This window comes from Leucoraja erinacea, chromosome 11 (genome assembly GCF_028641065.1).
Source record: "Leucoraja erinacea ecotype New England chromosome 11, Leri_hhj_1, whole genome shotgun sequence".
In the NCBI taxonomy this organism is placed as follows: Eukaryota; Metazoa; Chordata; class Chondrichthyes; order Rajiformes; family Rajidae; genus Leucoraja; species Leucoraja erinaceus.
In genome coordinates this window covers 33449650-33476423 of record NC_073387.1, presented here as the reverse complement: position 1 = coordinate 33476423, position 26774 = coordinate 33449650, and the positions used below count along the sequence as shown (strand labels likewise).

Below are 26774 nucleotides of genomic sequence, written 5' to 3'. Positions count from 1 at the left end.
AATCATTAGAATTCGTGTCCAATATTTTTACCAAAATCAAAAAAGATGGTGGTTGTCGGATCATCATCGATCTGACAAAATTGAATACATTTGTACAATATATTCACTTTAAAATGGAAACCTTTGTTACTGCTAAACAATTAATTTCCAAAGGTTACTTCATGGCAAGCATCGATTTAAAAGATGCTTACTATACAGTGCCTATACGAGGTGACCACAGATGTTACTTAAAATTTAACTGGATGGGACAACGCTGGCAGTATAAAGCACTGCCAAACAGGCTATCATCCGCCCCCAGGCTGTTCACAAAAATTTTAAAACCAGCCCTAGCGTTTCTACGGAAACGTAAACACATGGTTATGGCATATTTAGATGACATACTCATTGTGGGCAAAACTTTGGAATTGGCCATACAAACAGTAACAGCCACAAAACAATTACTTGAAAAACTGGGATTTATCATCCATCCACTTAAATCTAAACTAACGCCTTCCAATACTATGGACTATTTGGGGTTCACCATTGACTCAATTCACATGTCGGTGACACTACCCAAGGAGAAGGCTAGAGATTTAATAGAGGCTTGCAATAACCTCATTGACATCAGGAAACCATCCATCAGATTGGTAGCAAAAGTAATTGGTAAATTGGTGGCTGCTCTTCCAGCCACACAATTTGGACCTCTACATTACCAAAACTTACAGAGAGCAAAAATACAAGCGCTCAAAATTAATGCAGGTCACTTTGATAGACCTATGAAACTACCAATCCAAGCCAAAATGGAACTAATATGGTGGATAGATAACATCTGGCTTTGTTCCAACCCAATCATTGTCAGTAACCGTTCTATGGTACTACAAACTGATGCCAGTACACTTGGGTAGCGAGCCACCAATACCATCACCAGCTGTGGAGGTAGATGGACTGCACAGGAGGCATCTTTTTTACTCACATTTGGCATAAACTACTTGGAAATGTTGGGTGCATTCCATGGCCTAAAGTCATATTGTACTGGGTCATATCACCAGCATGTCAGATTACAAATAGACAATACCACCGTGGTAGCATACATTAACCACATGGGTGGAAACAAATCGATATCATGTGACAATCTGGCTAATTCAATTTGGCAATGGTGTATCCAGAGAGATATTTGGATATCAGCCACTTACCTACCAGGAAGACTAAATTTAGTGGCAGACACCAGGTCACGCAAATTTAATGAAAACACCGAATGGATGTTGAACAAAAAAGTATTTGCTGATATTACAGCAAAATATGGAACACCAGATATCGATCTATTCGCATCCAGACTAAACCATCAGATACCAAATTATGTTTCATGGGAACCAGACCCTGGGGCAGCAGCAACAGATGCATTTTCGCTGCATTGGGGGAAATTGTTCATTTACGCATTCCCTCCTTTCTGCCTCATCAGTCGGGTATTAAGGAAAATACAACAAGACTCTGCGTCTGGTATTTTGGTAGTACCCGATTGGCCTACTCAACCATGCTTCCCAGTGGTACAAAACATGGCATTAGAACCATGTATTACTATCCCACATAGACCAGACTTATTGCTACATCCCATAACAAGGGATAGCCACCCATGCCATAAATACTTGAACTTATTGATTTGTAGAGTTTGAAAACACCACTGCTACAACTGGGACTAACGGACCGAACAGCAAACCTGATCTCGGCGGCCCAAAGACAATCAACTAAAAAACAGTATCTGGTCTATATCAGGAAGTGGGAAATGTACTGCCACAAAAACAACATCACCAGCAGGAACATGAACATCCCGTCTGTTCTGGAATATCTGGCAGGCCTCCACTATGATGAGGGGCTCAGTTACAGTGCCATCAACAGCGCCAGAAGTGTCTTATCGACTTACCCATGGCAAAGGACAGAGCGTTATTCTGTAGGGACACACACCCTGGTAACAAAGCTCATGAGGGGAATCTTTAATACAAATCCCCCAAAAACCAGGTACTCCCAAATTTGGGATGTAAGCATTGTCCTGAAGATGCTAAGAAATTGGTCCCCAGCAACAGCTCTGTCACTACACAGACTGACTTTAAAAACAGTCATGCTAATGGCATTGGTCATGGCACAGAGGGTACAGTCACTGCACAAACTTAGACTGGACAACATGACTTCCACACCTGACAATATTACGTTCCACATCTATGAGCTAGTAGAGCAGAACAGACAGGGATCAGCAGGACTTAATATACAATTTAGGTCATACCCTACAGATGACCGTCTCTGTATAGTCAGACACCTGTCATTATACATAGAGGAAACAAAAAAACCTAAGAGGCAATGAGAAGGGACTCTTGGTCAGCCACAAGCAAACACACAAAAGAGTGACGGTCCAGACCATCTCTAGATGGCTGAAACAGGTGCTTACACAGGCTGGGGTGGATACTAACATTTTTAAATCTCATTCCACCAGGGCTGCAGCTACATCGGCAGCAATACAATTGGATGTACCTATGGACCAAGTCCTCGAAGCAGCAGGATGGTCCGGGGAAAGAACATTCCAATTATTTTATAATAAGCCAGTAATGATACCTGGAACGTTTGCAGAAAAAAATTTAAGTTCTGTAAATTAATTCAAACCCAAAAAAGGGTTATAATTTGTGTTAATAAACTTCATGATTTCAATGTCGAACTCATGTCCAAATTATGTTAACACAATTCCTCCCACAGCCAAGGCAGACGTGAAGCATGGACTCGTTTCCACGGCATGAAATCACAGAGCTTTAAAATCTTCACGTAGTCACTCACGTGACTCCGAAGTAAAATAGTAAGATTAAACGAGAACTTACCAGTTTGAAGTTTGATCTGTATTTTATGAGGAGTTACGATGAGGGATTACATGCCCTCCGCTCCCACCCTGATCATATACTTAACTGGAATCTCTTCTCTAATCTTACTATGTTTAGTCATTACAGTTATCTGTGATTTCACACCGCTGCTATGAAGAATGACACGCATGCATCCTGGCGGGCTTCTTCACGTAATCCTTTATCGCAACTCCTCATAAAATACAGATCAAACTTCAAACTGATAAGTTCTTGGTTAATCTTACTATTTAGTTTAGTTTAGTTTACAGATACAGTGCGGAAACAGGCCATTCGACCCACTGTGTCTGTGCAGACCAGCAATCACTCCACGCACTAACACTATGCTACACAAACAAGGGACAATTTACACATACACCAAGCCAATTAACATACATACCTGTACATCTTTGAAGTGTGGAAAAACTGAAGATCGCGGAGATAACCTACATGGTCACGGGGAGAATGTACAAACGCTGTTTAGACAGCACCTGTGGTCGGGTCCGAAACCGGATCTCCGGCGTTGCAAGCGCTGTAAGGCAGCAACTCTACCTTTGCGCCACCATTCTGTTGAAGGACTGATTTTTTTTTCCAATGTCATGCAGAGAGATATCAGGGCCTCAGAACCACTTCAGCTCTGGAGTGTACAGGCCTCACCCAAACACACCAATAGCGAGTTTGGGAGCCATCAAGAAGTCTCAGGCTCATGGATGCTGGTGAACTAAAGTATTTGGCTGCAGCTGTGACTACGTAATCATGAGAAATAATAGATCAGGAGTTTGATTGGAACACAAGGGAACACGTGTTTAGTTACACAAGTTCTGATTAGTTATGTTTTGTTCTCTACCATATTGTGGACTGTGAACTTTGCCTATGGAACTGGTGTGCTGCAATGCAGAGAACTATATTCCGCACCTTTGCTCTACCTATTGTACTCGAGTTTTACTTGATTGCATTTATGTATAGTACTATCCGATATATCTGATTAGAGAACAAAGCTTTTAACTGCACCTCAGTAAGTGGCAACAATATACCTAAACTGTATGGCAAATCTAATTCCGTGTATGTTGCAAAACATACTTGGCTAATAAAGTATGTTTCTGTCATGATTATGATTAAACCTAACAAATCAAAGAATTGTGGGTGTACCTTTGTACCTAATCAGTTAATTGCACAATTGTACTGGTTGCAAAAGTTAATAGATAGAATACTTTATTAGATGTGGACATGATTGGTGCAGTAAATGGTTTAAAAAGGGAATGCAATGTGCTGAATATGTAACTTTAAGAAATATGATTATTGATCTACTGTTATACTACTCACTGTTGTAACATGAGTACTGCTTGCCTTCAGTTAAGGATGCTGGATTACATGATATATTTGTTATTTGCCTGATTAAACAGCACTTAAAACAAAGCCCATGGATGTAACAGGATGATTAGTTCAATGCAATGTTTCCTCTACAGATAGCTGTGCCAATGTGCTTCTGATACCCGATGGAAGCACATGATTTATTTTGGAAATTTTCAAATAAATGTTCATGTATCAAGGTTTGCCAAATTAACTCCTTCCAAAACTGGATTCCCAGCAGAATCCTGTGCAAGTTAAAGAAGGTGCAGACAAATCATGGTTATTATGTGGCCTCATATACTAATTGTAAGTCACACTCACAGCAATAAACAAAGATGATTGGAATATTTCCTGAAGTACATTTCTGAAGCAACCAATGGAATGGATATTAGAAAATGTCTATGATCTTTCACTGTAAAACAACCTGTATAAATAAAATCATGTCAGTTTATCATGTACAATACTGCTTTAAATACACTTTACACTTCTCATTTATTCAAAAGGTTAAAATAAAAGTAAATTATTTTTTCACTTTTCAGTTCTGGTGTGCTCGCTGGATTTCCTTTCTTATCACAGGGAAACAGACCAAGATTACGAAAACAGCAAATACCTTTCATAATGCACTTGCACTCTGAACAAATAATGGCAATTCTAGAGTGAAAGAGAAAATCGATTCAATTTTCAAAGAATAAATCTTTCTAATCAAAATGCTGCTTTGCACCAGTAGAGTACTAGGAATCTGTCTGAGAGAATTGCCACTCCAAGAATGAAAGATTCTTTTCTTTGTGATTTAGGCAGAGATTTCATCCAATTGGCTCAGCCCGATGACAATAGCTGATGAAGAACCCAATTTTGACACCAACTGCCTCAACACATGGACCAGCGGCCTAGCTGAAGTAAATACACGCCATACAGATTATTCTGCTCCTTTCTGTAGTACATTATTCTTGCTGCCCTTCATGGAGTAGTCAAGATGTGCTAGGCACATTGGTTGAGCTCATCATAGATAAAAATATTAAACAAGATCACCACCATGTCAAGATACAATGACTTTCTAACGATAATATTATGTGGCTTCTTTCCCCATGCACACTGCATCACTCACAACCCCATACACTGCCAACTGTTTGCAATGTGATTGTGTGGCAACATTTCTTCTGCTGTTCTTCAAGTTAATATTGGCCAGCATGATCTTTGCCTGTCATTCTAAATTCAGATGAGATAATACTACTAATCATTTTGCAAATTTTATTAAGAAGCTGCTTTGGGAGTTAAGCTCTATGCGCTCACGTTATCAAATATACAAAATGCAAGTCATAGCCTGCAGACTAATTCACATTTCACACCATCAAACTCAGCCTAGTCACATGGAATAATTGCTTTTCTTCCCCCACATCACCCAACTGACAGATGTATGAATTGCTGATGAAAATCTCTACATTTCTACATGTTGCCATTTATACTCAAAGAAAGACCAGGATCTATATTGTGATTTTCCCTTCCTCAGAAGATTCCAACACACATAACAGACAGTAACAATTTGTAAATTAAACATCTTTAGTAGGGGAATATACCCCAAAGGAATTCAGCATATTTTACGGTGAATTTACCCATGTACTCCGATGCAATTTCTGACAATAGATATGCACCAAATGACTCAAATCCAACTCCAGTTCCATTAAGAACATTTTGCGAGGGGAGGGGGAGGGGGATTCTAAGGGATTAAGCACGGCATATATTGCCCTCTGAGTGACCATGTTCAGCCATTCTTGGGGTAATTACATTTTCATAGAGACAAGAAGCCCATCAGGGAAAGTCCATTACTTCCATTATCAATCAGATACTCTCCTCCATCTCCCATGGAAGTAAAACCCCTTCTGCGCACACAATTTCACCCTCGCCTGAGCAGATCAAGTCCCTAGCTCACCGACCACCAGTTATCTCATTGCAAACTTCTAAATTCTTGCACGTTCCTGGTGCCCGGTTCTCAAAGTCTCACAATCTCACACCCCCACTATTGGTCTCTGGCCATCCAAATTGCATATACCATCAAACAGGTTTTTAAAGCTACACATCCATCTATGACTCTGGTGGGTCTCAAATATCTAAACTCCCAGCATAAGGATTATTAAGTGACTGATATCTAAAAACAACCATCTCCTTAGATCCAATCTCCCCTGGGACCTCCAACTCACTCTGAACACCCGTATCCAATCTCTATCCCAGTCATATTGTTATCCCTTTGCTCTACACCAGAATATAACAGCCCACATCCAAAATTTGCAGAGCTGGCCCACATCCAATGCAAATGGTTGCAGAAATCGACTGACAAGAATTCCCATCTGCGTCAAATGTGCAAACAATGCTTCAGTGCTAAAGGGGTTGATCCTGGAAAACTTAGGAGAGGCCATGTGAGAGTGATAGACCTGGAGGCAGAAAAGTTGGCATTTCAGATTACAAAGTTCTGGAGACAAGAACTTCCCATAAAGTGAAGGTAGAGCAGAGGCAAATGTGCAAATGTGCACATGTACATGGTTAGTTCAAGTGCTAAAGGACAGATAGGCAGAGCATCAAAAAGGAGGATCGTGTCACCAAAACTTATATTGGAGAGGCCCTTGTCGATATGAACAGTGCACATTTTTATTAAATAGAGGGTTGTCGGGAATTTTTTTGAGAGTGGAGTTGTCTGCCAGTTGGCCAATCACGCGCTTTGTTTCAGGACCCAAAAGCTGGGACTGTTTTTGGAGATTCCGATTTTTCAGAATTTTGAATTACATCAATTGTAATGGAGAAAAGTAAAAATAATAAATTAAAGTGAGAAACCAGATAAACTTGGAACAAGCATGAAATCCAGAGATAAAGTCTGCACAACTGATGGAACCTAATTTAAACAGTAAATTCAGATTCAGCAGAGGCAAGATGGTCTATAAAATCACTAATGCCAGCTTGTTGTAGAGTAATAAGTCTTTTAACCTTTCTCACCGGGAAAAAGGCACAGGTACTCATGGTTTAATAAGCGGCCGTAGTTCAATGCAGAATCAGGGGAGGAGGCTGGTTGAGGGATATCTCGCTATTTACCGTCGTACCTATGTGGTTGTCTGCCAGGAAGTTTTATAGGCGAGATTAGTGTTAAAGACTTATTACTCTACAACAAGCATCAAAAACTATGTAGTCTAGGCCCTCAAATAGGATTTCGTGACCCAAGAATAAGGAATCACCAATTTACACATTACATGAAATTTTTCACATATTGTGTAAATTCAGACTTTAATCTTACCTTTATAGAGTTGAATTATGCGGGCCCTGAAACTCGATATGAACAAGATGCTTCCCACTAAATTTTTTATTCCACAAATTTATTTCACAGAACAAAAAAACATCTGGAAAAATGTCGGGAACCTTTTTTTTCTTTACTAAAAAATTCCCGACATTTTTCCGGTTATTCTCTAATTTAATAAAAATGTGCAAGTCTTGTTAATATCCAGTTTCAGGGGTGATTTATATAAATATGTTTACACAATATGTGAAAATTTCATGTAGTTTGGTGACTTGGGTCACGAAACTGCAGAATAAAGCTCCTCGGCCCAGAGCCTAATAAGGACAAACTTGCTGGCCTGGCCTGGAGACAGATTTTGTGATGAGGACTCCTTACAATATCTAGTAGACCAAACTTTCATCGTATTTAGTGTTAGCTGTTGAACAAGCTAGTTAACAATTTAGAGATAATGGAAGAATTAGAGAGAAGCAACAAGGTAGAGGGGAGTGTGATGGCAATACAGTTACTGTCGTCTCTGATGATGTGACTGATGATATTTTGCTGAGAATTAAGATGTCAATGATGGTTCTTTGGGGAGTACCAGTCGTATGTGGGGGAACAAAAGGGAAATACTCCCATACTACAAGTAAGCAGAGCAGAACGGAACATGGCAAAGGCTTCACCCAGCTACCTGAAAATGCAAAGGAATGGTCAAGTATATTAGAGTCTATTTTCAGGTTGGAGGATGATGAGAGACGGGTTATTTTTAATCACACTCCCAAAGTCATTTGCGAATCCTGGAAATACTATTTTACTATTGTAGCAAACACAATATTCAAACATAATTCAAACATGTAGAATCTCAACAAGGTTAGACTCAGATATGGGAAGCATCAGAATGTTCAAGGACTTCAGAAAAGAAAGCAGGTTGGAGATAGGGTGGTAGTTTGCAAGGATAGAGGTGTTAAGAATTATTTGATTTGTGAAAAGCACCGATGATTCTGATCTAAGAGATGGGGTAACATGTGGATTTTCCAATATTAGTTAACATGAAGGAATGCCATGAAAGAACAGTCTGACGAAAGGTCTCGACCCAAAACGTCACCCATTCCTTCTATCCAGAGATGCTGCCTGACCTGCTAAGTTACTCCAGCAATTTTTGTCTATCTTTAGTTAACATGAAATTGTAGTCAGCTATGACAGATTGATCAGCTTTTACTGACACTATTAAAGTTGTTGTGACTGCTCGTGTAATCAATATTTGATGAACTGAGAAGCTGTTGCAACACACTTCCTTTTTCCAACTCTGGCTTTTTTCCAAATTTAAATAAAAGGATAACATATTTAATTTTGGAACCTCACTTGGCAAAAGCTAATTTTACTTTCATTGGTCTTAATGCAATGAATGACTTGGCCTGAGATTTTGCAATGTCATTAATATTCAAACAAATGTTTTATCCCTGCTTTAGTTGGCCTAGATCAAAGACTTCAGACAATCACTGTCGAGGTCCTGCTAGAAAATGAATCCAAAGCACAAAATTATCCTGAATTATAAAACACCAACTTTCCCAACAAACTACAATGCAGATCAGAAATTTATATGGACTTAGTTTTTCGTTTAGAGATACACTGTGAAATCAGGCCATTTGGCCCACTGAGTCCATGCCGACCATCGGTCACCATCGCTCTATGCTCTCCTAGTTTCATGTCCGACACACGAGGGACAATTTACAGAAGTCAATTAACCTACAAACCTGCACGTCTTTGGAATACGGGAGGAAACCCGAGCACCCACAAAAAACCCACATGCTCACAGGGAGAATATGCAAACTTTGTACAGACAACACCCGTGGTCTCGATCAAACCCGGGTCTCTGCAATTGTAAAGTAGCGATTCTACCGCTACACTATTGTGCCGCCCATATATTCCTTTTTTAAGAGATGTGTCAATGGATCAGGTTTTACAGCTTAAACGTCAGGTGTCCCTCACCTTGTATGTCAATAAAATTATTTGAAGAAGAAACTAAATTAGGACACATAAAGCTTCCAAGAAGATTCCACATTTCAGCCAGATACTAATTTTTAAAGCAATTCACATCTTTAAGGCAAACAAAACCCAATGAATGAATAATAAATTACCTTTCTGGATTGAAGGTCGATGTTTTTTGTTGTAAACTGACAACAAACAGAAGGCTTCAGTCTGAGAGACCAGGATTATTGGTTTACTCTATGGAGATCACTGCACTTTGTGAACTATTTAAATTATGAAGGGGCAAATTACGATTAGCCACATGAAATATTTACTCATGATACTGAGCCATCTGATGAAGTGATCACTATTGAGTAGGCTAACAAGATTCAAATTGATCTAAATCAATTACATGGAAAGACAAATTAATGGCAAATGGATTTTTAAATGGATAAATGCACTATTTGTTCAGGTAATGGAGGCTGAAACAGGAAACGAGAAACATGCCAGTAATCAATGGAGAGCCAGGTTTCCTCGAGTTCAGTTTCAACATCATAAAGAGCATAGACAGCTTAGGCCTAATTCATTCCCAGCAGTGGCCAGTATCCTGGAACAGACTTGAGCTGACCACAGTGGTGATGAGCAGATTCCTCCCCAGTGAATGACAGTCACTAAATTGATCATATTTCACAGCTTCATCAACACTTGTTCGACTCCATTAACAGGAAGACATTGGGATGAGGAGGAAGTGAAGTGTTGGGGATGGTCTCACCAGCTTGTCTATCAAGCTACATGGGAGGTAAATAAGATGTTCTCAAGTTATAGCAGTAGAATTAGGCCATTTGGCCCATCGAGTCTACTCCACTATTCAATCATGGCTGCCTCCTAATCCCATTTCCCTGCCTTATCCCCATAACCCTTGACACCTGTTTGTCTGATGTACTGCCTTCATTGTTCACGGCAATGAATACAGGAGTTGGGGCTTCATGTTACAATTGCACGAGGTGTTTGCTGAGACCACACTTGGGGAATTGTATGCATTTCTTGCCACCCAGCTACAGGAAGGATGTCATTAAACAGGAAAGAGCGTGGAAAAGATTCACAAGGATGTTATGGGACTGCATTATAATGAGGTTGGATAATCTGGGATTTTTTTTCCCCGAACTAAAGGAGGCTGATGGGTGGACCATATTGAGATACATAAAATCATGACATGCATAGATAACATGGATGGTCACAGTCTTTTTCACAGGGTAGAAAACATTGAAATAAAAAGGAGAAAGATTTAAAAGGGGACCCGAGGGGAAACTTTTTTTGGTGGTGGTGGATATATGGAAAGAACTCCTAGTAGAAGCAGTACAGGCAGATACAATTACAAATGTTGAAAAAACCTTTAAACAGGTACATGGATAGGAAAGGTTTATGGGATTTAGCGCAAATACAGGTACAGGCAAATTAGGCTATCTGGATTGACATCTTGGTCAGCATGGACAAATTGGACTGAATGACCTGTCTCCATACTGAATGACTTGAGGAAAATATCAGAGATGGGGAAGTGGAGGATTGCTCACCAAGAAAGAAAGAAATAAATAATGTCAATCAAGAGCATCTACAAAAGGTGCTACCTCAAAAAGGCAGCATCTATCATCAAGGAACCCTACAAGCCAGGCCATGCCCTCTTCTCAATGCTACCATCGGGCAGGAGGTTCAAGAACAGCTGCTTTCCTACAAATATCATGTTCTTCAATCAATCCATACAACCCTTATCCTACTTTGCCGATGGAATACCACTGATCATCTCTTGCATTACCACAAACTTGTTTTTGTGTCCTAATTGTGTTTATGCACTAATGTCATGTATTTTTGCATTCTTCTTTCTTTTAGACATTTTATGTGTATTTTAGGTTTAATTTCTTTTTATGTTTGAGTCTAGGGGGCCTGTCCCATTTGCCAATTTTTTCGGAAACTGCCGGCATCATTGACTGACGTATCAGGTCACCGAAAAAGTTGCGGCGTGGTGCGGCGGAACGCAGCGTGATGACATATTGACACACGGTGTTTCCAAAAGTGTTGCAACATTTTTTTTGTCGCCGCTGGATTTTGAAATCTTCAAAATCTTTTGGCGATCCTGATATGACGGCGGCAGTCGCCGAAAAAATCACCAAGTGGGACAGGCCCTTATGTGCCTGTGATGCTGCTGCAAGATTTTTCTTTGTATCTGTACCTCACGATACTTATGCATATGATAAAAAATTTAACTTGAATAAGGAAGATAACATTCCATGAAGAAACTGTTTCAAAATAACCCACTGCACGTATGATCAAGGTTAGAAGGGAGATTTTTTGTTCTATAATATTCAGAGTGAGACAATGGAAAATTCATAGGCTCAAACTCGCCTATTGCAGTAAGATAAGAACTTACCAGTGAACCAATGGTAAATATTTGGTGCTCCCCTTTATCTTTTCATAACTTGGGTCAACAGAACTCAGTTAATCTCACATTCAAAACTAACAATTAACCAGCATTGACTGCCATTTCTGAAATGGTGTTCCAATTTTCCAGCAGGCTTTGCTTGTGGAAGTATTTTCTAACTTTTCAAACTCTAATTTTAGAGTATGACCTTTCATGTAGGACTGCTCAAACAGTGAAAATAGTTTTCACCCACGTGAATGGTTTTCAGTTACCTTTCTTTTCTTTCAAACAGTCATTTCAACACAACACAAATTCAAAATATACAAATATAGTATGTGTGATTCTTTTTTTGTAATTTGACTCTTCGAGTGCTGTTATCATTCTGACTGATCTACGTTACTCTTGTTCCAAGGTCAGTACTGTATATCCTTCTTAGATCTTGGTAAGCAGAACTGAAAACCATACAACGAAGTCTAACCAGGACTTCGCATTACTACTACCCTGTGATTCTGGATAGAAAGGTTTTCTTTCTTTTAGACTTCTGGATTATTTTCTGTATCCATCGATAATGTTTTACTGATGTACATGAACTTCATTTTGGACTTTCAATGTTCTTAACATTTCACCACTAGAGAAAGCACAATTATGAACCTTACTTATAAACATCAAAATCTTTATGCTACATTTCTACCCATGGAATAATTAATACCTCATGATTTAATGTTTTTATTTATACTGCTTACAAATCTTTCTTTTTTCTAAGATTAAAACTGAAGGCTAGGAATCTGATTTAATGCTCATGTTGTATAAGCTAATTATTGATTTGTTATGTTTTGAAATTTTACTCTTTGGCATTCACATTTGTTTGCAGCTTTTATTTCCCATCTTACATTGTCAGCTCATTGATTTGTTCCTATTCAACATCAATTGTGATCCCAACCTCCTGGATCTGGAAATGATTGTGATCACTTTTGATTCCAGAAAGAAAAAAAAATCAACTTTTACTTACATGGCCCTTTCCAGGTTGAAACTAAACATTAGCAATCATAAGGTTGTGAATGGCACACAGCTTCATCAATAAGTGATTGAATTTCCAGTTCCTTGTTTCCAAATACATTTATGAAAATGCAGTTACGAATCGTAGCAAGTCTTCCCCTACTTCTACCTCAACCCCCAGTTTGCCCCACCTATGGCAGTAGGAATGCATATCAGAAGAAGGGTCACGACCCGAAATGCCACCCATCCCTTCTCTCCACAGATGCTGCCTGTCCCGCTGAGTTACTTCAGCTTTTTGTGTCTATCTTCGGAATGCATGGAATGCCTTGCAAATATTGGTGCCTTCCCAAAAATGCAAATACACGTTTGCTTTCGGAAGAGCTGGAAAGAATGTAATGGAGGCCAGACAAATAACTTTTTGTTTGTTATCAGTAATGGCACTATTAAAAGGAAAGTCTTTTTTTTTATATGCTGAGATACGAGTTCAATTTAGAAGCAATATCAACACGGCAACAATGAGCAATAGGACCTTGGCTCATTAATATGATGCCAGAAGATACACTTTCCAGCAACACATTTCCAGGTACAGTCCCTTGGCAGTTCTCAGCAGATAGTGGAGGCCTTGCAGAGCACTATAACTACCCACGGGAGCCTTGAAAGGCCATGGCAGATGATGAGGCTCCACCCCCAAGCTGATCAATCATCAATGCCAGCAAATTGCAACATTACATAACACTAAAGTATTTAAATAACTCAAGTACTCAAAGCTGCGTTATTTGCTACCTTCTTTTCATTCAATATTTTGTAGAAGAAATATTTCAATGGTTATCCAAATGACTCGTAATTCTTTACAATTAAAACTCACAGGTCTGCCTTGTTTAAATGTACAGTAAACCCTTGTTATAACGGACCATGCAGAGGCAAGTGAACTCACTCCTGTGATTCATATTCTGCAAATACAACATCCTTTATAAGTAATTGAACTGGCAGAAAGTATATATTAATAATTCATCAATAAATCATGAAGTGAATAGATTGGCTAGATGCACAGAGTCTCTTGTCCAGAGTAGATCTATCGAGGACCAGAGGACATAAATTTGAGGTGAAGGGGAAAATATTTAATAAGAATCTGAGTGGTAACTTTTTCACACAAAGGGTGGTGGAATTATGGGACAAGCTGTCAGAAGAGGTTGTTGAGGCAAGGACTATCACACCGTTTAAGAAACAGTTAAGACAGGTACATGGATAGGACAGGTTTGGAGGGATATAGACCAAATGTGGGCAGGTGGGACTAGTGTAGCTGGGACATGTTAGCTTGTGTGGGCAAGTTGGGTCGAAGGGCCTGTTTCCACACTATGACTCTAATTAATAGTTCTAAATCCTTGGGAGTAAACCCAGGATAGTTTCAATCTGATGGCCAGAAAGTATGGATGTGTCCCACACAAAACCAATTGGCATTGCCTGGATCAACAGTAGAGAACGCCTATAAATATCAGGAAGGTCTTGTACAAGTAAAGAATTTTTAAGGACTTGGCAGAGAGGATTTTTTAGAAATAAAACTCAGTGGTCATTACTGACGACTAGCATTATTTTTACAGTATGGATTCCTGGGCCATGAACTAAATTTAGATGCCCCCATGGTGGGGTCTGAACTCAAACCTCTGGGTTGTTGATCCAGGCCTCTAAATGACCACTCCACCTTACAATGCTGAATCCTAAACTGAGGCTATCAACTTTTGAGGCAATTTAAAATCAACAATAAAAAAGTAATATTAAGTGGGTAAAGGATTAATTAAAAAAAGACAAAGTGCTGGAGTAACTCAATGGGTCAAGCAGCATCTCTGGAGAAAATGGATAGGTGATATTTTGGGTTAAAACTGATCTTCCGACTGAATGCAGTGGGGGTGGGGGAAGAAAGCTGGAAGAAAGGAGGACAAGGATAAAACCTGGCAAGTGATAGATGGATACAGGTAAGTGAGGATTTTGATAGGCAGATAGCTGGACAAAGATTCTGAGATTAAATGGCAAAAGGTGTGAGATAAGGATGGAAGTGTTGTGAATCGTGAAGCCAGAGGAAAGAATGTAGGTGGAAGGAGAAGGGCGGGGGATGGAGGGGAGTGAAATGGGTGCGAGTCCAAGTGGACATGGAGAAGTCCAAATTGGAGAATGCAATGTTCATACCGTTGGGTTATAAGGCCACACAAGCAGAATACATGGCGTTGTTCCTGTGTGAGGCCCCATTCTGGCACTGGAGAAGACCCAGGAGAGAGAGGTCAGTGTGCGAATGGTAAGAGAAGTTTAAATGGTTCGCAACCAAGAAATCCAATAGGCCTTGGAGAATCAAACTCAATAATCACCGAGTCTACACTTGATTTCGCTGCTGCAAAAGTGGTCACATCCGGAACACCAGATGAGGTTAGAGTAGATCTAAAACAATCTAAAGGATTAGAACAGATGCAAGAAGAATGGTTAACTTCTGATTAACCTATTTTTTTCTCTACCTTTTCGTTAATCAATAATTAAACAAAAGCTAAATTGTTTTCTGTCTTCTAATCAATATGATTCAATCTCAACAAGAGCATTGAAGTCAACAACAACAAAGATAAAAGCACTTCCAGAGCTTTTATTTGTTTCCCTTGGCTTCTCCAATTCTAATTGCACAACATTTGATAGTGAGATTGCTAAGTGAGTACAGAAAATAATGGAGCATTGAAGAATATCCCACCAACAATTGTATTCTTAATAGGGGCGGCATGGCTGCACAGTGGTAGAGTTGATGCCTTACAGTGCTACGGACCCACGTTTGATCCAGGTGCTTGTCTGTATGGAGTTTGTACTTTTTCGTCATGACACCATGGGATTTTCTCAGGGTGCTCCGGTTTCCTCCCGCACTCCAAAGGCGTACAGATTTGTAGGTTAATTTGGCTTTGGTAAAAATTGTACATTTTCCCTAATGTGTCGGATAGTGCTTGTGTATGGGGATAGTGTAGTCGCCGCAGAGTGTAGCCTGTTTCTGCACTGTATCTCTACACTAAACTAAACTGAATATCATGTTGCATTAACATGTGCAAGTTGGGGTCAGGCTTAGAGGCAAACAATGGCACATGTTCCCTGAATGATCCTCTGAAAAGTGAATCTGAGGTTATGGATACACACATACATTTGTACCCTATAACACTGAAATTCCTTGGCCTCCGGATGAGTTTAAAATCCTGCGGTCTTCTACATGCCCTGCATGGTGCAATACAGGGCTGCCTAACATGCTCTTATTTTCATTCTGCCAAGATTAATGACACATTCAGCAGCGATTATCTGACCTACATTCTCTGAGCAAGGCTTCTGACTTAAAACACAAGTTCCCAAATTCACCCTGCTGTAAGATCTGCTATAGACAAAAATAACAACATTGACAGCATATTTAACATATTTATCTAATTCAGAACCTCAATTCTAATATTAAATCAATATTTTAATAACCAGGAATACACTCAAAGATGAAATGGTCTTTGTTTTCAAAATAAAATTTGAGAATAGGTGATTTATAAACCAATACACTACTACAATAGAAAATATTAGAAATATTGTCAAATATAATTAAAATGGAAAAATAAAATTACCATATTAGTAGCTTAGGTAAAACAATTTAGTTATTTTTATGCTTATTATACAAATACAATTTTCTTTTCATCAAGTTCAGTATTTAACATTAATCTCATTGCACTGTACTCTCATTTTGTTAATAAATGTTGCGTCAAAGGAATTTTACCATTACCTGATCACTGACTTTTCCTTCAAGGCAATTTTATTTATCTCTGATATTTGCAATGATTTAATGGAATTAAATTTGGTCACATACCCATATTTACTGCAGTGGCTGGGCCGATGCTGTTTTCCTCATGCCCGACAAGTCTGCTGCTACCAACTTCATATTCGCTCTCCTCCTCTGCTTTGGTGCTGTTCAGTCGTGTGCTGTCGTTTAGCATTCCGTCACTGAGCGGATCTGTGTATCTTGCAGTTCCTGGTAGCAGTTCCAAACTATTGTTGCAGCCCTTTGTTCCCTTTTCCTCTTCAGCTGAATCCACAACATCTAAATTGCACAGTTTTATAATTGCAGTACCAGCAGTTTCAAGTCCATGAGGTGTCAGGCTTTTTATTTTCTGCATTTATAAATCGAGACTATTGACCAAAAGAAATACACAACTTAGTTTACTCCCATTGCTGTGTTTATAAGGCTATTTAACCATAAAGATTTAAGAGGATTTTATTACAAATCATCTGTATGTTCAGTAAAATATTGTCATTGTGCCAGAAGCCAGCAGTTAGATTCTTGAAATATTTAAAGGAGAAAGTCAGCTTTTCCAAATGTTATTTCTTAGCCTGATGTGTTGGTCTTCAAACTTCCGTTCTCAGTCACTTTGTTACAATCCTGTACAATATGTACAAAAATCATCTTTGTTCTTCTAGCTTCACGTCAAAAGCATCCTTTTCCATCAATTTGCCATTGTGCTAATCAATACGAAATCTGCAACAAAAAAAAACAGATGACATAATTACTAATGACATATCTTTACTATTTGCGGCAGGTAAACAAAAGTGCTGGAGAAAGTCAGCGGGTGCAGCAGCATCTATGGAGCGAAGGAAATAGGCAATGTTTCGGGCCGAAAAGTTGCCTATTTCTTTTGTTACATAGATGCTGCTGCACCTGCTGAGTTTCTCCAGCACTTTTATTTACCTTCGATTTGCCAGCATCTGCAGTTCCTTCTTAAACTATTTGCGGCAGATCAGGGTAGGTTGCTCCAAATATCAGGTTCACTCGCATTTTTCTGCTTCAGCAACAGATAGCTATCTCCCTTATTTAAAAATTATTTCCTCATAGCTATTTTGTGTTCAAAAGCTAAAATATTTGACCAGTAGCCAAATGGTTGCAGAGATGTGGAAGAATATCTTCAGCATAATCTCTGTTTTGTAGGAGAAACAAGGCAAACAAAATTATGAATCGCCGAAAGACAGATCCATGCCCAGAGGTCGTGGAAAAAAAATAAAGCTGATGCTTACCACAGTAATCACTTGTTCAGAGGGTGTGGAAGCAAGGCAGGAACCATTCATAACAAAACACAGATTTACCATTCATGTTCCAAAAACTCCACACTTTAAAATATTTCCTTGGCTTATTGAGAAGAGCCATTTTTAATTATGTGTTATGCAAAAGTGTTTCCCCGATAAAGCACCATTATCCAAGTGTGCAAACCCTACTTTAGTTGCAAAATATGTGCTGTATTTCGCAACTTGAGGTTTTGCATTTTTCCCAGAAGTACAACCAATAACCAAATAAAACTATGAACTAATATGACTATTTGTCTTTGAATGCTTAGAGGCATTGAATCATATGACCACTAATAAGAAACCTTGAGTTCATATGTTTATTCATTGTGGTCAAACGTTTCCCTTCGTCTCATGGGCTCTGCTTCTACACTGCCAAGTAGCATTTGCAGTTGGCACAAGTGAAATGACAAGTTTATCCCAAGTTGCTATTTTTCTCCCTTTTCCTCTCCCTGGCATACACAGCTAAAAACTGTACTTCAGGTCAAGTCAAAATTCCATGTACATCAATGCGAATTTGTTTCATTTCTAGTTTATTTGTAGAAAGGGTGGAGAAACTGAGTATAGAAGCTGGGATGTAATGTTAAAATTGTACAAGGCATTGGTGAGACCAAATCTGGAGTATGGTGTACAATTTTGGTCGCCCAATTAGAGGAAAGATGTCAACGAAATAGAGAGAGTACAGAGGAGATTTACTAGAATGTTGCCTGGGTTTCAACAACTAAGTTACAGAGATAGGTTGAATAAGTTAGGTCTTTATTCTCTGGAGCGCAGAAGGTTAAGGGGGGACTTGATAGAGGTCTTTAAAATGATGAGAGGGATAGACAGAGTTGATGTGGACAAGCTTTTCCCTTTGAGAATAGGGAAGATTAAAACAAGAGGACATGACTTCAGAATTAAGGGACAGAAGTTTAGGGGTAATATGAGGGGGAACTTCTTTACTCAGAGAGTGGTAGCGGTGTGGAATGAGCTTCCAGTGGAAGTGGTGGAGGCAGGTTCATTGGTATCATTTAAAAATAAATTGGATAGGCATATGGATGAGAAGGGAATGGAGGGTTATGGTATGAATGCAGGCAGGTGGGACTAAGGGAAAAAAAGTTGTTCGGCACGGACTTGTAGGGCCGAGATGGCCTGTTTCCATGCTGTAATTGTTATATGGTTATATGGTTAGAAAGAGCAGAACATTTCCACGTGGTAAATTACATCTGCTCACAACAGGTAGTTTTACTCAAAAATACTGACATTTATTTTACAAATGTGTCTCACCAGGAAAAAGATTTTGTAGAGATTCAAAGTGGCTTACCTCAGTAAATGAAATGGTGAAATCCACCCATCATTCAATGCAACTCTTCCAGCTGATGTGCCTTGTAGTAGTACATAGACGTGTTTTGGTTTTCAACAGTGCCTGCATTGCAAAACAACACAAGGATTATAGTTCTATTTTTGTGCAGCGTTGTAGAACATGGAAAGAAAACCTTTAGTTTGTCTTTGGAGTACTGTAATTCATTTACTGAAATGGCTCAACAAAAATTAAAATTCCAATGATGATTGAAGAAATGGCATGAATATTGTTGACGGTGAAGTTGGACAAAATTTTCCTCAAGGGCACTTCAAATCAATGAAAATAGGCCTGGTACTCAGCTTGATAGCAAATTAATAGTTAACTAAGTTATAAAGTATATCAAATATTATTACTTCTATTTTATTGGTAATGTTCACTTTTAGCACAAATAACTAACATTATTAGAAATTACAAATGAAATTGAAGTGGAAAACCAACTTGTTTTAGATTGTGCACATACACCATCAGTGTGCTTATAAAAGTATTCAGCAGTTTGACTAGAAATCCCAAAGCAAAATGATGCAGATGAAAAAAAACTTGCAAATGTTTCAGGTTCATATATTGAGGACATCAGATCAATATGGAAACTGCTAAAATAAAATTAGTTTTGGAACGTTTCAAAGTCACGTGTACATCAAGGCTTTCCAATTTTAAAACATCCACAGAAATGAAATTCAACTGAACACTCCCGTACAAAGATTCCGTTATCCTCTGCAGCACAGAATAAGGCTTTATCTCAGTCTAAAAATAAATACTCCAGCCCAAAATTCTAAATAAATTGTCAAAAACCGGAACAAATTCTGCATTTTAACAGTGTAAATCAGTTGATAATATGCTGCAAATAAAAAAAATGGTGAATGCAGAAATATAATCAGGTTTTACTGCAGTCCCACTATACTATGTACACAACATACAAGATTTGCAAGAGCATGTGCATATACAGTAATACTGATAAACAGCATTTACTGTTCTAGATATTAAATCTTGAATTCATAGGTAATTTCACATTTCAAAAGAAGTTTCAAAGGCCATTTAAATTGAGTTGAGTTTTCTTTATTGAAATGTTGTCATTGTTATCAAGTAAACAAATGGAGCAACCATTTGTTCACAGCAAACTGCCACAAACAAGTAGGTGGATAATTAGTTAACCTGCTTTTAACCATGGCCCTGTCATAACTGCATTAGACTTCCTTTGATAAATTTAGACAAATGAATGGTTAGTATGGATGTCAGGGGTTATGGGTAGAAGGCAGGAGAATGGGATTGAGAGGGATTGATAGATCAGCCATGATTGAATGGCGGAGTAGATTTGATGGGCTGAATGCTTTAATTCTGCTCCTATTACTGGTGAACATGATGATGCTAGACACCTCTCATGAGAATGCAAAAAAGATATTCAGATAATCCACCACATTGTGGGCAATTGCCCTTTCCATTCTCATATATGGGTCATGTAGGAATCCATGCAGAATCATTGAAGCAGTGAAGTGGCCATCCAAACTTGCAAATTTCATGCTAAATTAACCGCAGGTCATAAGATTAGTCAAGTCAAGTCAAGTCAAGTTTATTTGTCACATACACATACGAGATGTGCAGTGAAATGAAAGTGGCAATGCTCGCGGAACAGCAAAACAACCAAACAAATTAATCTATAATGCTAAAAGAATAGAAGGAAAAACCCACTTGGGCGTCATTTGAGCACGTTCACAGCAGATGGCGCGCAAAGATTTCGTCCTTCCCAAAATCCGTTGGGGTGCATGGCACGCGAGGCGTTTTGCGCGTCACTGCCTACGTCAACAGTCCGTTGCATTTGGGTGGAATAGGTCTCTCATGACGCGTAAATGATGTCGCTCTAAATTACGCGCAAATGACGCCCAAGTGGGACAGGCCCTTAAGAATACTAAACAATTCAAGTGATGTCATGGAGAGTAAAGTAATGAAAGTTGATGAATATTCATCAGATTTGGGAACAAAATAAGAGTGAAAGAAAAGTTTTTTAAGAAGCATTGTTGGACATTTGAAGATTAAACCACATCTTCCACAATTAGCCATGTAATCTACATTTGGTTTCCTAATATAAAAGGAAACACGCATGTGCATGCAATGAAATATGTTAAATTGGAAGTAATAAAAGTAAATTGCTAATTCACCTGGAAGGAGTGTTTAGGTCGAAGATAGACACAAAATGCTGAAGTAACTCAGCAGGTCAAGCAGCACCTCTCAACAAAAGGAATAGGTGACATTTCAGGTGGAGGCCCTTCTTTCTTGGATGATGATGAGAAGGGGATAAATAAGTAGGTGTTGTACCATCTGTGGTTGAATGGGAAGGTGCCATGAGAAATGGACTGGTGTGGAAGATATGTCTGGAGGTGGCCTCACATTGAAGATGTCTGAAATTACAAAGGACAACCTGGAGGCAGGAGAGGTGGAAAATGATCATGCAAGACTTCATATCTTATGGCTAGCAGAGGAGGCAAGGGGAGAAATGGAGCAGACAAACTGACCCTAGTTTTGACAAAAGGTCTTTGACCTGAAGTGTTGACTCTGTTTCTCTTCTCACAGATGTGGCTAGATCTGTAGAACATTTTGAGTATTAGATTTGCAACATCTCCAGTGCTGTTTTTGTTATTTTCATGCTCAAATGCCTGTTAACTATAATGGAGGTAAAACAATAAATGAGGGGAAAAATACATTATCAAAAGCATCTGTTGAAGATGGCACCTTCAGAAATCTGATGACGGTGAGAGCATCCGGTAGGCGGCGCAGCTCTGGCCAGCAGCGGCCTCTGCAGCCTGTCCGCGTTGACATTCAGGTTTTGTCCTTCTTTCATGTAGTTTTTGTTATTTTATGTTGGGGTGTGTGTGTAGGTGTTGTACCATCTGGGGTGGGAGGGGGGGGGAAACTTTTTGAATCTCTCCCTGCACTGGAGACCCGACTGGAGGTGGCCGTCGCTTTGTGTCTGAAATGACAAAGGACAACCTGGAGGGGACAATCGGCCAAAATGATCATGACTTTGACTCTGACATCGGGGGGGGGGGGGGAAATGGACTGTGCTAGTGGAGAGAAAGTTTCTTTGACCCTTCCATCACAGTTTCTATGTGATGGATGTTTATGTTAAATGAATTATGTTGTGTCTGGGGTCAACATCTTGTGTGTAATGTATTTTCTGCTCAAAACGGCATTTCGTGGAGGACCTCCATGAGGGTCCAAATGACAATTAAATTGACTCTTGACTCTTGACTCTCTTGACTCTCTAGACTCTTGAGATATGAAGAGCAGTGCAGTAGACAATGACACCAGTCTAAAGATAAATCAGGGTCTCAATCAAGGGTTGTGCCAGCATGGGGAATGAAAATGGAGTCAGGCAGATTGGGTGTAATTCAAAACCACGAGTGCAGAGAAATGTCTTCTTTGAAAATGTATTGGCTGTCTGAAAATCTCTGCCCAGAGGGCAGTGGAGGCCAGGACATTAAATATATTTAATGTAGAGATTGATAAACATTTCAGAGATTAAGGTAATGAGGGATATATAATTGCCCACAGAAGAGCCAACACAGATAATTTATAATTATACTGAATGGTGGGGCAGGTTGGAGGCACCTGGCAGGCAGTATTTTTCTAGAGGAGATATCAAAAAAATCAAAAGAAACAAAGCCTATTTGTTGCAAGACACCGTATAGCCATCGCTTCCCCGGGTGACAGTAACATTCCTGGGATAAATTAGTATGTGAAAGAGTCCAGGAAAACATCGTTACTCGGATTTATATATTTTTTAATGAATAAAATCTCGCAATAAAATGAGGACCGACCTGTTGGAGTTTGGTCTCGTAGTCAGAGGAGCTGTCAACCGATCCAAGGGCAGTCCCTGTTCAAAAGATTTGCAATGGTCTGTGAATGCAGCAATAGCAAAACAATTAGAAGTCAGTCGGTTGTAAAACAAAACAATGGTACACTTGGAAGTTGATTACTGAAAGGCTTGTTTGGTGAGAGCGATGAGTAATGTACTCACTACAGTCCGTCGCAGCCTGACCTTCTGAAGACAATTGGGGAGCGCTGCGGCAGGCAGAGCCATCCACCTCGTATCACGGCTCGAAGAAAGCTGCAGATACACGAGCGTGGGGCGATGCTGGAACCGTTCCAGGCGACAGGTAAACGAGTAAAACTCGCCTTCGGTGATCCGAGCAAACTTCCTGTTTTTTATCAGATCCGCATTCGCCGAGATTCCGGTTGCAATGGACGGAGGAACTTTCACTCAACGACCTTTGCTATCTCGCCCACAACAGTGCGGCTGATGGGGGGGGTTTGGGGAAGGCGGCGACCTCCAATGCCCCAGCACACCGGAAGACAAGTGCACAGGCACGCACTCTCGGCGCGGTTTTATAGTCTGTCTAAAAATATGCATCAATTTGAACTTCTTCCTCGTTTACATTGAGAAGCCGTAATTACACTATCTCTGCAGTCGTGTCATCTCACCTTGAATTAGGTACTGCCCCGACTTGTGCCTTGGCAGTCGGTTAGTGCAATGGGAAGAGGTTTCACACACAGTCATCAGTGAAAAGAAACATGCATATCCTCTCTTTAATAAAGTTTAGTTTTAATACTCCGTTCAATAGCCTCCTCACCCCGCCCACTGGCATTACTGAAAAGACGGGCGAATTTGGGACATGTGGTGCAGTCTGTATTTGGATCATTTAAAACGTTGATTGAGAGTGGTAGGCTTCGCTTCCTGCGTTTCTTATCCTGGAGAATGTTTTAATGTGACTGAACACACGTAACCGCTTGAAACCAACAGCTTGGCGCAATGTCGCCTCCGGCTCTGCACAGCCTCCGGGATTCATTCCAGTGGCCGTAACGCTAATATCTTGGCAAATATTTGGTCAATTGCAATGGCGCAGGTTTTGTGAAATTAATGGCAGCAAAACACAATGTCGCCACACACAAACGAATAACTGAGGTATAAACACACACTTGCACTGAGAAATCGTGGAAAATCCCACGACTTGTTGACGTGCGTTTTTAATAGTGCCCTGCCCTCAGCAGTAATTCTTGCCGTTTATGTTTATCAACATACTCACCCACATGAACTGGCCCTTCGGCCCACAATGACCCGGCCAAACATGATGACAGGTTCAACTAAACTCTTCGAAGACAGAAAATGCTGGAGTAACTCAGTGGGTCAGGCAGCATCTCTGGAGTAAAGGAATAGGTGACATTTCGGGTCGAGAAGCCTCATCAGATACATCCCTATCCCTACATTCCTTGCATATCCAGAGGCCCATCTAAAAGTCTCTTTAAAGCCACTATGATATCTGCATTCACCACCACTCCTCGCAACATATTCCAGGCGTCCACCATTCTCTGTGCAAAAAGCTTGTCTGGCACACCTTCACATTTCTCACCTAGCACCTTAAAGCTATACCTGTTGTAATTTTATATACTTCTATCAAGTCTCCACACAACCTCTGAGCTTCCAGAGAAAAAGATCCAAGTTTACCCAACCCTCCAATCCAAACAGCAAGCCTCCTCTGTACACTCTCCTGATAGATATAAATGACTTGGACATAAATATAGATGGGTTGGTGGGTAACTTTGCTGACAACAACACCAAAACTGGTGGAAATTGCAGACAGCGAGGAAGGCTATCAAAAGAAACTGTGGGATGTCGATCAGCTGCAGAAATGGGTGGAGAAATGGCAGGTAACGTTTATTCTGAGCAAATGCGAGGTGTTACATCTTGGGAGGTTGTACGTCAGGGAAGAGTATTCTGTTAATGGCAAGACTCTTAACCGCAATGATGTGCAGAGGGATCCTGCAGTTCAAATTCATTGCTCACAGAACGTGGCAGCACAAGTAGATTGGGGCGGTAAAGAAGGCGTATGGTATGCTTGCATTCGTTGCCAGAGTCGCATTTGAAGTATCGCATGCGGTTCTGGTTGCCCCATTAAGGTTTCAAGGTCAAGGTTTCAAGGTCAGTTTATTGTCACATGTACCGATAACGGTCCAGTGAAATTTGAGTTACCATACTGCAACACTAAGTGAAAAGCAACAAGACACACAGCCACTTAAAATAAAAGTTAACATAAACATCCACCACAGCGGCTCCCCACATTCCTCACTGTTATGGAAGGCAATAAAGTCCAATCTTCTCCCTCTTTATTCCCTCGCAGTCAGGGCTGTCGAACCATCCACATTCAGGGGAATCAAAGCTCCCACAGCCGGCAATCCAAAGCCCTCGCGTTGGGGTAAACGAAACCCCCTCGCCGGGACGGTTGTAACTCTCCGCGGTTTGGGGCTCCCGAATTGGTCTCTAACCATAGACCGCGGGCTCCACGATGTTAAAGTCCATAGGACCTGCGTATGGAGCTCTCCACAGTCGATCCCCGGCAAAAGAATCGCAAGCTCCAAGATGGTAAGTCCGCGCCGTGCCCACGGTTGAAGCGCTGGGTCGGTCTCCAAGAAAGGCCGTGCCACTCCACGATGTTAGGCACGACTCATTGACTTCACCCAATCCACCACTAACTTCCATCCGGTGCTCAAATACACCTGGACCATTTCCAACATTTCCCTACCATTTCTAGACCTCACTATCTCCATCGCAGGTGATAGACCACTGACTGGCATCTACTATAAACCACTGACTCCCATAGCTATCTGGACTACACTTCTTCCCACCCTGCTTCCTGTAAGGACTCCATCTCCTACTCCCAATCCCTCCGTCTACGCAGCATCTGCACCCAGGGTGTTCCAAACCAGGGCATCGGAGATGTCCTCATTCTTCAGGGAAAGGGGGTTCCCCTCTTCTACTGTAGATGAGGCTCTCACCAGGGTCTCTTCTATACCCCATAACTCTGTTCTCACTCCCCATCCCCCCCACTCATAACAAAGGCAAAGCCCCCTTGTCCTCATCTTCCACCCTACCAGCCATCACATACAACAACTAATCCTCCAACATTTTCACCACCTCCAACGGGATCCCACCACTGGCCACAACTTCCCATCTTCTCCCCTGTCTGCTTTCCGCAGAGACCGCTCCCTCCGTAACTCCCTGATGAATTTGTCCCTCCCCACCCAAACCACCCCCTCCCCTGGCACTTTCCCTTGCAACCGCAGGAAATGCTGCACTTGTTGCTTTACCTCCCCCCTGGACTCAAGGACCCAAACAGTCTTTCCAGATGCGGCAGAGGTTCACCTGCACCTCCATCAACCTCATCTATTGAATCCGCTGCTCTAGGTGTCAGCTGCTCTACATCGGTGAGACCATTCGCAGGCTTTGCGATCGTTTCGCCCAACACCCCCGCTCGGTTCGCAATAACCAACCTGATCTCCCGGTGGATCAGCACTTCAACTCTCCCTCCCATTCCGAATCCGACCTTTCTGTCCTGGGCCTCCTCCATGGCCAGAGTGAGGCCCACCGTAAATTGGAGGAGCAGCACCTCATATTTTGATTGGGCAGTTTATACCCCAGTGGTATAAACATTGACTTCTCCAATTTCAGGT

At 40.5% G+C, this 26774-nt stretch overlaps 1 protein-coding gene across 5 annotated transcripts in view; it reads right to left on the bottom strand.

Moving 5' to 3' along the window:
- LOC129701662 (SH3 domain and tetratricopeptide repeat-containing protein 2-like) overlaps positions 1-26111 on the bottom strand; it is a 109608-nt gene extending 83497 nt beyond the window's left edge. For 4 of the 5 annotated variants that reach the window (XR_008724244.1, XM_055642997.1, XM_055642999.1 and 1 more), the window contains exons 1-4: positions 23287-26111; positions 23087-23165; positions 19239-19340; positions 16692-17357 (exon numbers count right to left, since the gene is read on the bottom strand). Coding sequence is in view for 4 of the 5 variants with exons in the window: in XM_055642997.1 (XP_055498972.1) it covers positions 16692-16998 (307 nt within the window). In the remaining variant the exon portion in view is untranslated. The remainder of the gene's footprint in view (positions 1-16691; positions 17358-19238; positions 19341-23086; positions 23166-23286) is intronic. The other variant, XM_055642998.1, reaches the window with a different exon arrangement.
- Between the last annotated feature and the right edge of the window lie 663 nt (positions 26112-26774).